This window comes from Oncorhynchus gorbuscha, linkage group LG12 (assembly GCF_021184085.1).
Source record: "Oncorhynchus gorbuscha isolate QuinsamMale2020 ecotype Even-year linkage group LG12, OgorEven_v1.0, whole genome shotgun sequence".
NCBI classification, from domain to species: Eukaryota; Metazoa; Chordata; class Actinopteri; order Salmoniformes; family Salmonidae; genus Oncorhynchus; species Oncorhynchus gorbuscha.
The window spans coordinates 67,704,121-67,715,384 of record NC_060184.1 but is presented as its reverse complement, the minus strand read 5'-3'; the positions used below and the strand labels follow the sequence as shown (position 1 = coordinate 67,715,384).

The window sequence follows — 11,264 nt, the reverse complement described above, 5'->3', positions numbered from 1 at the left end:
ATACATTTACAATATGGCTGGTACACCAAATATGGCCAACATGTTGATGTGATATAGTTGCCATGGTAATGACCATTTTTGCATAGAACACTAAGAAAAGTTTAGGTTGCTCAATGTTCTCCATCTACAGTGCATTCGGAAAGTATTCTGACCCCTTGACTTTTTCACATTTTGTTACGTTACAGCCTTATTCTAAAATGGATTAAAAAACATTTTCCTATAGATCTACACATAGTAGCCCATCATGGCAAAGCAAAAACAGTTAAAAAACAGAAAAATTACATTTACATAAGTATTCACCCTTTACTCATTACTTTGTTGGAGCACCTTTGGCAACAAATAGCTATTTTCCGGTCTCTCCAGAGATGTTCGATCAAGTCCGGGCTCTGGCTGGGCCACTCAAGGACATTCAGAGACTTGTCCCAAAGCCACTCCTGCGTTGTCTTGGCTGTGTGCTTAGGGTTGTTGTCCTACTGGACGGTGAACCTTCGCCCCAGTCTGAGTTCCTGAGAGCTCTGGAGCAGGTTTTCTTCAAGATTCTCTCTGTACTTTGCTCTGATCATCTTTCCCTCGATCCTGACTAGTATCCCAGTCCCTGCCACTAAACAACATCCCCACAGCATGATGTTGCCACCACCATGCTTCACCGTAGATATGGTGCCAGGTTTCCTCCAGACATGACGCTTGGCAATCTTGGTTTCATCAGACCAAAGAATCTTGTTTCTCATGGTCTGAGTCCTTTGGGTGCCTTTTGGCAAACCCCTAGCAGCTGTCATGTGCCTTTTACTGACAGGTATGTGCCTTTCCAAATCATGTCCAATCAATTGAATTTTCCACAGGTGGACTCCAATTAAGTTGTAGAAACATCTCAAGGATGATCATTGGAAACAGGATCCACCTGAGCTCAATTTCGAGTCTCATAGCAAAGGGTCTGAATACTTAATTTAAAAAAAAATACATTTGTAAAAATGTCTAAAAACCTGTTTTTGCTTTGTCAATATGGATTATTGTGTGAGAAGTATTGAAGAAAATGTTGTATTTAATCCATTTTAGAATAAGGCTGGAAAGTAAAAAATGTGGAAAAAGGAAAAGGAGTCTGAATACTTTTCGATTGCGCTATAGAACAATGCTATGGCTCTGGTAATTACTATGGCAATCATTAACTTTCATATGTTAGTTGGTTGTTAACAAAGCACACAATGAATCCTGAACGTTCCCAAGGAGACATCCATTGAATGTTCCTTGTTGTACCTCAAAGCCTGTTCAGCCACCACGTAACGTTGACCTGTATTGGATTGAGTTCTAGCAATTGTAACTCTGGTGCTAACATAGATAGTGCCAACTGTGGTATCATGAAAGGTAGCATCATGCTCTCTATCCACTTCTATGAAATCGTAGAGCTGGTGGTGTGAGACGGGCGGTTGGAGTGTGAGCCTACTGGGTTGTAAACGCCTAGGGACAGGCAAGCTAAAATCCTGTTCTGGGACTGTTCTGGATGGGGCCTTACGGCATTCCCCTCCCCGGTGTTCCACCCAGTCCACCTCGACAGGGACCAGCTCCACCACATTCCACCTGGCATCTCCTGCCTTACCTGCCTGTGGGTTCTCTACCTACAACCGGCTGGGCACCGTGTACCAAGAGCTGGGATGCTTGCCGCAACTACGCTCTCTAGACCTCAGCCGCAACCCACTGGACCTCAGCCTGGTATGGAAGACTGGAAGAGATCATCTGCAGAACGTGCTGCAGTTCCTTGGTAATGAGCTGGAGAGGTTATCTAATGGCCTCTGTCAGAACCTCTACAACCTGGAGCTGTTGGGCCTATCAAAGAACAGCCTGACTACCCTGCCTGCTGAGGTCATCAGCCTGGGACTGCTGAGGGAGCTGTATGTTACCCAGAACCAGCTGGAGAATGTACCAGAGACACAGAGAGCTCTACTATGTCTGCAGGTCAGATACACTACACACACAAGTATGTGGACACCTGCTCGAAAATCTCATTCCAAAATCATGGGCATTAATATGGAATTGGTCCCCCCTTTGCTGCTACAACAGCCTCCACTCTATTGGGAAGGCGTTCCACAAGATGCTGGAACATTGCTGCGGGGACTTGCTTCCATTCAGCCACAAGAGCATTAGTGAGGTCGGGCACTGACTGTGTTTCAATTCATCCCAAAGGTTTTTGATTTGAAATCAGGGCTCTGTGAAGGCCAGTCAAGTTCTTCCACACCGATATCGACAAACCATTTCTAAATGGACCTTGCTTTGTGCACGGGGCATTGTCATGCTGAAACAGGAAAGGGTTTCCCCAAACTGATACCACAATGTTGGAAGCACAGAATCGTGTAGAATGTCATTATACAGTCATTGATACCACAATGTTGGAAGCACAGAATCGTGATATGCTGTAGCATTAAGATTTCCTTCATTGGAACTATGCTGTAGCATTAAGATTTCTCTTCATTGGAACTAAGGGGCCCAAACCATTATTTCTCCTCCACCAAACTGTACAGTTGGCACTATGCATTGGGCCAGGTAGAGTTCTCCTGGCATCCGCCAAACCCAGATTCATCCATTGGACTGCCAGATGGTGAAGCGTGATTCATCACTCCAGAGAACGCGTTTCCACTCCTCCAGAGTCCAATGGCGGCAAGCTTTACACCACTCCAGCCAACGCTTGGCATTGAGCATGGTGGTCTTAGTCTCTGACCTCCTCCCTATAGGCTATCTGGTAGTTGATCAGGACTACTGCTGTTGTGTCATCTGCAAACTTAATAGTGGTGTTGGAGTCGTGCCTGGCCGTGCAGTCATGAGTGAACAGGGAGTACAGGAGGGGACTGACCACTCTGTCCGCCGCCTGGTAACCACACACCTACCTCTTTCCTCTTCTTTCCCCCCAGCTTTAAAATAGTTGTATTCACAGGATAGCTAGCAGCACCCTTAACCACTTGTGGGAGGCCCGGGTCTGAGAAGCTGTAGTCCTGGGGCAGGTCCTAGGGCTCTGGTCAGGATTTGTGGGCCTTCCTCTGACACTGCCTGGTATAGAGGTCAGCTCTGCCCAAATATATGCCTCTCCTGTGACACCTGGTGCTTCTACAATTACAACCCTCTGGTAGAAGTTATGCCTCAGGGCTATACAACTCTACCTAAAGGAGACTGGATACAAGCTCCGCAAGGCCATACAGATACTACTAACATACAAACACACATACAGGTGCATGTAAATAACTGAAGGGTGAACACAGTCTTGTGGCACACAGGAGATCTGGGTTTTTGAACCCAGTTGGTCACACACACAGTGTGTCTGCGAACAGATCCAGGCATGGTGGCAGGGGCTGATGGTCCAGAAGGGCTTCGGAATGTTCTGAGAACTGGAGAAGGACAGAAGAAGAGTGATGGAAGAGAGGAACTTGCAGTGAAGGAGAAGAAAGCACCCGCCAGCAAGAAGAATAAATGATTCAGGTTCTGTTTCTACCGGAGATGAGAGGAGAATGTGAAACCCATTAAACACAATATGACACACTCTACTTTCCGCCTGCAGAATTATTACACACACTCCAAGATGTCAAACGTGTTATTCATGTACCCGGTGCATAATTTATTGAAACAATCAGCATGTCAGAGTGAAGCTAAAAGTCAAATGAACAGAGTTGGCCAAACAGCTCAGATCAGTAGACTCACAGTGTTAGTAGTTTTACTGATGTAAACTTCTTACTTTCATCAAAGTCATTATCAGCGGGAAAACAATGTGCAAACAGTATGGTGTATGAGCACGGTGCTTAACATCACAAGATTATTTTGGGTGCTTGATCTATAAGACAACATAGTTAATGTGTTTGACCCATATGTTAGAAGTAATAAACATTAGATACATTTACATGAAATCAAACAAACAAAAGCCCCTCCAATTCCCTTCCCTCTTTCTAGCTCTACTCCTCATTGCGTTCCTCCTCGAGCCCCTCCTGATTGGCAGACGAAGCAAACGGGACGGGGTCCAACTCTAATAGTACTTTCCTCTTCCTGAGGGCGTGGTTTACCTGCTCCCGCTCCTGGAGGAGAGAAGGATGTAAAAACATACATCTGATAGTTCCAGCCATTACAATTGGCCTGATTTTATGCCGTATAGATGAAAAGTCAGTACCAAGTCAGTGCGTGTGTGTGTGTACCTGGGCTGTGAGAGTCCATCGCTGAAGAGAGAGACGTGTCAGCGCAGGTAGATGAGGAAAAGCAGAGAGCAGGGTTGGCAGCCAGGTCAGGGGTGAGGGGTTGGATGTCAGGAGTGAGGGTTTAGAGGCCAGGGGTCGCAGACTAAGGTCCAGCTCCTCCAGTGAGCCCAGCCCCCCCTGTCCTAGCAACCCACACCACCCCTCCTCCCCCACACCTCCGTTATAGGACAGGTCCAACACACGCAGAGAGGACAGAACGCCACGCTTACATACCACAGCTAGGGACGAAAGGAAATATTATTAGACTCACCTGTTTTTGTGTCAGTAGTTGTGTATACAGTGCGTGATAGTGTGTATGCATGTGTGTACCCAGATGAAGCAGGTCGTCAGTGGTGAGGTCACAGCTGCTAAGGCGGAGCTCCTGGGTGGTTGACGGCTGCAGAGCTTCCAGTAGCAGTGCCAGACGCCCGCCCACAATCTTACTCCAGGACACATCTATACACTGCAGGTACGGCATAGCTAGTGCTGGAACACACACATACAGAATATTTTATTTGGATTCAAGCAGTCAAACAGAAGCCTCATCTTGAAGTACACTAGACTAGAATAAGAAGCAGCCAGTAATAGTGGAGTACCGAGTGCGCTGAGTGATTCCTGGTTCAGACTGCAGCCGTTGAGTGGGAGGAGTTTAATCTGTGACAGCGGGAGGGCGGAGACAATATCACTGACCACACCCCCAACCTCCTTATTGGATGACAGGTCCAGTTCCGTGAGCTCAGTGAGCGAGGGCAGCGCCTGGACTGGAGACAACACACACTCACATTCAAAGGTACGCATCAACTCAAGACATACCACTTCTCTCTCGCTCTCTCACATACACTCACCGAGGGCCTGTAGGTCTGTGTGTGTGAGGCAGCAGAGGTGCAGGTCCAGGCCGCCCAGATGTGAGAGGAGAGCCAGGTGAGGGGAGAGGAGGGACAGCCCCCCGGCCACACCCTTATTACAGGACAGGTCCAATTGACACAGGGAGCGGAGGCAGTGGAACGAACCACCTGTAGAAAGAGGGGTTGATCAAATGAACAGATCTATGAGGACTGATAGATGAATTAGCCCCTAGACAAACACTAATCGAATGGCCATTTTCTCTCCCTTATGTGTTTGACTGGCATCTTACCCAACAGGCCGAGGGATTGTGTGGTCAGGCCACAGTCGTGTAGTCGTAGGGTTGTAAGGGAGGGGGTGTGGCTTAGGGAAGGGACTAACCCACCCAAACCCCACACGCTGCCTTTCTCTGGCTCTGTTTTGGACATGCTGCCTGTGAAAGAAAAACAAAATCAAGAAAATCTAAATATCATCTGCAACTGGATCAACTGCCACCAATGCGCCTAATAGGACACATCACTGCACTCTATACTCCTCTGTAAACTGGTCATCTGTATACCCGTCGCAAGACCCACTGGTTGATGCTTATTTATAAAACCCTCTTAGGCCTCACTCCCCCCTATCTGAGATATCTACTGCAGCCCTCATCCCCCACATACAACACCCGTTCTGCCAGTCACATTCTGTTAAAGGTACCCAAAGCACACACATCCATGGGTCACTCGTCTTTTCAGTTCGCTGCAGCTAGCGACTGGAACGAGCTGCAACAAACACTCAAACTGGACAGTTTTATCTCAATCTCTTCATTCAAAGACTCAATCATGAACACGCTTACTGACAGTTGTGGCTGCTTTGTGTGATGTATTGTTGTCTCTACCTTCTTGCCCTTTGTGCTGTTGTCTGTGCCCAATATTTTGTTGTCTGTTTTGTGCAGCTACCATGTTGTGCTGCTGCCATGTTGTTGTCATGTTGTGTTGCTGCCATGCTGTTGTTATCTTATGTCTCTCTTTATGTAGTTTTGTCTTTCTTGTCGTGATGTGTGTGTTGTCCTATATTTTAATTTAATGCATTTTTAATCCCAGCCCCCGTCCCCACAGGAGGCATTTTTCTTTTGGTAGGCCGTTATTGTAAATACGAATTTTATCTTAACTGACTTGCCTAGTTAAATAAAAGGTAAAAATGGTTTTATAATAATAAAAAATACAATTATAATAATGTATATATATATATATACAGTATATCACAAAAGTGAGTACACCCCTCACATTTTTGTAAATATTTGAGTATATCTTTTCATGTGACAACACTGAAGAAATTACACTTTGCTACAATGTAAAGTAGTGAGTGTACAGCTTGTATAACAGTGCAAATTTCCTGTCCCCTCAAAAGATATACTCAAATGTGAGGGGTGTACTCACTTTTGTGATATATATATATACACATACATACACACAGTGGGGCAAAAAAAGTATTTAGTCAGCCACCAAGTTCTCCCACTTAAAAACATGAGAGAGGCCTGTAATTTTCATCATAGGTACACTTCAACTATGACAGACAAAATGAGATTTTTTTTCCTCCAGAAAATCACATTGTAGGATTTCTAATGAATTTATTTGCAAATTATGGTGGAAAATAAGTATTTGCTCAATAACAAAAATGATATACCCTTTGTTGGCAATGACAGAGGTCAAACGTTTTCTGTAAGTCTTCACAAGGTTTTCACACACTGTTGCTGGTATTTTGGCCCATTCCTCCATGCAGATCTCCTCTAGAGCAGTGATGTTTTGGGGCTGTTGCTGGGCAACACAGACTTTCAACTCCCTCCAAAGATTTTCTATGGGGTTGAGATCTGGAGACTGGCTAGGCCACACCAGGACCTTGAAATGCTTCTTACGAAGCCACTCCTTCGTTGCCCGGGTGGTGTGTTTGGGATCATTGTCATGCTGAAAGACCCAGCCACGTTTCATCTTCAATGCCCTTGCTGATGAAAAACAGCCCCAAAGCATGATGTTTTCACCCCCATGCTTCACAGTAGGTATGGTGTTCTTTGGATGCAACTCAGCATTCTTTGTCCTCCAAACACGACGAGTTGAGGTTTTACCAAAAAGTTATATTTTGGTTTCATCTGACCATATGACATTCTCCCAATCTTCTTCTGGATCATCCAAATGCTCTCTAGCAAACTTCAGACGGGCCTGGACATGTACTGGCTTAAGCAGGGGGACACGTCTGGCACTCCAGGATTTGAGTCCCTGGTGGCGTAGTGTGTTACTGATGGCAGGCTTTGTTACTTTGGTCCCAGCTCTCTGCAGTTCATTCACTAGGTCCTCCCGTGTGGTTCTAGGATTTTTGCTCACCGTTCTTGTGATCATTTTGACCCCACGGGATGAGATCTTGCGTGGAGCCCCAGATCGAGGGAGATTATCAGTGGTCTTGTATGTCTTCCATTTCCTAAGAATTGCTCCCACAGTTGATTTCTTCAAACCAAGCTGCTTACCTATTGCAGATTCAGTGTTCCCAGCCTGGTGCAGGTCTACAATTTTGTTTCTGGTGTCCTTTGACAGCTCTTTGGTCTTGGCCATAGTGGAGTTTGGAGTGTGACTGTTTGAGGTTGTGGACAGGTGTCTTTCATACTGATAACAAGCTCAAACAGGTGCCATTAATACAGGTAACAAGAGGAGGACAGAGGGACCTCTTAAAGAAGAAGTTACAGGTCTGTGAGAGTCAGAAATCTTGCTTGTTTGTAGGTGACCAAATACTTATTTTCCACCATAATTTGCAAATAAATTTATTAAAAATCCTACAATGTGTTTTTCCGGATTTTTTTTCTCAGTTTGTCTGTCATAGTTGAAGTGTACCTATGATGAAAATTACAGGCCTCTCATCTTTTTAAGTGGGAGAACTTGGTGGCTATTGGTGGCTGACTAAATACTTTTTTGCCCCACTGTATATAAACTGCAACAAATGAGTAAGGGCTGGCCCCCTTTTCAATTTAGGATTGTTGGCTTCTAGCACCCTTTTACTGTTTAATAAAATATAATAAATAATAAAGAGTTGAGCACCGTCCTCTGCGTCGGTCTGTGTGTGGGCCAGGAGAGGGTTGCAAGACAAATCCAACACACACAGTCTGGGGAGAACACTCACTATACCACCTGGGATGAGAGAGAGAGGGGAGAGAGACCTTTCATTTAATATCGTACAACTTTGTGTTTGTGTGTGTGTCTGTGCATGCATGTGTACGTACCCAGTATAGTAGCGTCAGTTTCAGTGAGCTGGCAGGCCACCAAGTAGAGCTCTCTAAGGGTTGGGTGGAGTTTACCCACAATGCCTTGCAAAGCTGAGCCACCAATACCAGCATTCCAGGACAGGTCCAGAACCTCCAACACCGGAACACACTTCAATGCCTCACCTACACAACACACACAGGCAGTCTGCAAAATTGCCACTTATGTAAAGACACGGTAAGTGTTTAGGTTAGAGTCTCTTTTTAAGCCCCACCCAGAGCAGCGATGTCATCAGCAGTCAGCCTACAGCATGACAGCCTGAGGGTTCTGAGTCCACCCACGTTCTGGAGGTGAGAGGTCAATGATCTCAGACATCCTCCAATCAGCTCGTTCCATGAGAGGTTCATCTCCTCCAATAGAGACAGAGCGGGGAGCAAGGTAGCTGAGAGAGAGAGACAGGGTGGGCACAAAAAGATGACACCAACATAATATGACGAGTATGTGCGTGTGTGTCTTGAAATGTACATTTGATTTGTGGATCCAAATAAAGTATTTAAATGTATGTGTGTACTAACCCAGTTCCAGTACATCAGTAGCAGTGAGGTCGCAGTGAGCCAGACTCAAAGTCCTGCTGTCTGCTCTCTTCCCCAGCCTCTTGACAAACACACACACACGACCCCAGCCCATGTCACACACACTCTCTGCTGGGTCAGTTGGGCCAGGAACGACACCTGGGACACAACACAAACACCAAACATATCACATGTTAAGTTATCCTAAGACACACTACCACACTACCTAAGACATACTACCACTTCCAGTAAAATGGTACTGAATAGGGGCACTAAATACTTTTGCTGCTTTTGAGGTTCTCACAGTCCTCTCACCTGCGCAGTCCCTCTCGTCCTCCGCCTCTCTGTCCTCAGGAAGACCTCCACTCTCGGCTTGGCGGGACAGGAAGCGGCCAGACGTTGACTTCCTGTCTGAGGTCGTGCGTTTCCTGCGGATCTGGTTCATGATGAGGTCAAACGGCGAACGTCCCCGCCCCCGCTGGACATCTGGCCAATCACAAACAGACATGATTAGATGCCTACTCAATCCCAAATGGACCCTTACCCTCTACCCCAACCCAGTTCTTGAGAGCCACAGGGTGTGGAGTATTTTGTTCCAGCTCAGCTCTAACACACCTACCTACTCAGTCAAGTGATCAATTGAGTCAAGGACTGACGTATGGCCATAACAACAGATCAATCAGATTTTCCAATCTCATTCCAAACATTTGTCATATTTTAATCATCAGTCGGACATAATCAGTTGGCTTGGTGGTCAATATTGGAGCCTAGACCTGTATAGGAGCAAAAACATAAAGCAACATACCTGATGATTCCATTCTTCAGTGCAGCTCAGCAACTCAAATAGCTCTGTAACAGCTTATGAGCAGACGGTGCACAGATCACACACACGTTGACACAGATACCATTTTACATGACAGTTTCTGCCTAGAAGAGGAGCAACACTTCTGTATTCAATCTTTTGAGTAATAGGCCTACCGAATTTAACACTGAAATCTTATTAAAAACGCAATCGACCTCCCCCAAAGAAACACAAGCTGCGGTGCGTCTAGTCTCTTTTATTGCGAAAAACATTACATTTTTCGGCATTTAAAGTTTACCATACATACTTTTTGATCCGTGTTATTGCTTGACCGCCGAACTGCCTCTGTCGCAGGTGTAGGCTACTTCAGCTCCAAGTAGCGGCTGTCCTGCACAGATATAGGATCGGCTTGCCGTCCCCAAACCCCCTTCAGCTCAATAAACCCCAAATGGACCTTGGATCAGCGTCAACATTTGCGACTCCTTCGGATATTGTCACTCCGTGTTGACGCGTGGTGTCTCGTGCTCTTCAGGTGCTGTCTGCAGTTCTTTATCACAGCAAATCCCCGCATATTTCTACAATATATCTACTTAAAATCAGATTTTTAAACCTACCCACTCTGGTAGCCATATGCCAAACTCTAACATTAAATTAAGACCAAAAAGCAACTTTTGTTTTCATTACTTACGATATAGCCTAGTCCATTTTGACTTTGTGGCTGTGGTAACGAGTGACAACCATCAGGTGTGCCATCCATCCAGGAAGTAGACTTCGGAACTCCTTTAGTAAACAAAAACGACAGCTTGCAACATAATAAAGATCGAGCTAAAATCCATTTTTTCATCTAGGTCAAACAGAGATGATTGAATAACGCTGAAATATTTGGATTGATCAATAAATATTTTATTTATTAGAAGATTACATTCATATAATAACTTAATTATCATTATATTACATATCACCCAAGGATAATAATGCTATAAGACTACTCAAAGGAAACATGTGGACTTTAAGTGGCCTACATATTGACTTAATGTAAATATTTAGCCATTTTTCCTGGAAATATCTAAGTACAGTAAAAGATGGCTCCCAAAAATTGAGCAAATAATTCAACTCTCGACCTCTGCATAAGAGGGTATGAATCTGAAATGAGACAATGACAAGGGGCATTGCTCTCATTTACATACGACAAACACTTTTCCAGGCGTTGTGAGATCTGATTATTTGTGCAACACAACTGCAATAAAGAAGACCTGAAACGCAACTATGTATCTTCTCTAACTAACTGTGCTGGATTTGCAGAGGCCTTCATTGGTAAGATCCTCAGAGGATGGAGACTACAGCTAAATCAAATGAAATTTATATAGCCCTTCTTACATCAGCTAATATCTCAAAGTGCTGTACAGAAACCCAGCCTAAAACCCCAAACAGCAAGCAATGCAGGTGTAGAAGCATGGTGGCATAACTCCCTAGAAAGGCCAAAACCTAGGAAGAAACCTAGAGAGGAACCAGGCTATGTGGGGTGGCCAGTCCTCTTCTGGCTGTGCCAGGTGGAGATTATAACAGAACATGGCCAAGTAGTTGTCGAGGGTGCAACAAGTCGCACCTCAGGAGTAAATGT

The 11,264-nt window shown here is 45.2% G+C and overlaps 1 protein-coding gene across 2 annotated transcripts; it reads right to left on the bottom strand.

Annotated features, from left to right (window-relative positions):
- Positions 1-3,565: 3,565 nt before the first annotated feature.
- On the bottom strand, positions 3,566-10,403 carry lrrc31 (leucine rich repeat containing 31). Of its 2 annotated transcripts, XM_046290820.1 has the most exons (14): positions 10,332-10,348; positions 9,951-10,218; positions 9,647-9,699; positions 9,157-9,327; positions 8,845-9,000; positions 8,544-8,711; positions 8,290-8,454; positions 8,108-8,197; positions 5,338-5,478; positions 5,048-5,215; positions 4,799-4,963; positions 4,533-4,688; positions 4,164-4,441; positions 3,566-4,046 (listed from the first exon to the last, which is right to left on the bottom strand). In XM_046290820.1, the coding sequence occupies exons 3-14, from the start codon at positions 9,657-9,659 to the stop codon at positions 3,927-3,929; spliced, it is 1,791 nt and encodes a 596-aa protein (XP_046146776.1). In that variant the 5' UTR covers positions 9,660-9,699; positions 9,951-10,218; positions 10,332-10,348; the 3' UTR covers positions 3,566-3,926. The 2 variants fall into 2 exon arrangements, with proteins under 2 accessions (XP_046146776.1, XP_046146775.1); XM_046290819.1 differs by having other exon boundaries at positions 9,951-10,403.
- Positions 10,404-11,264: the final 861 nt, after the last annotated feature.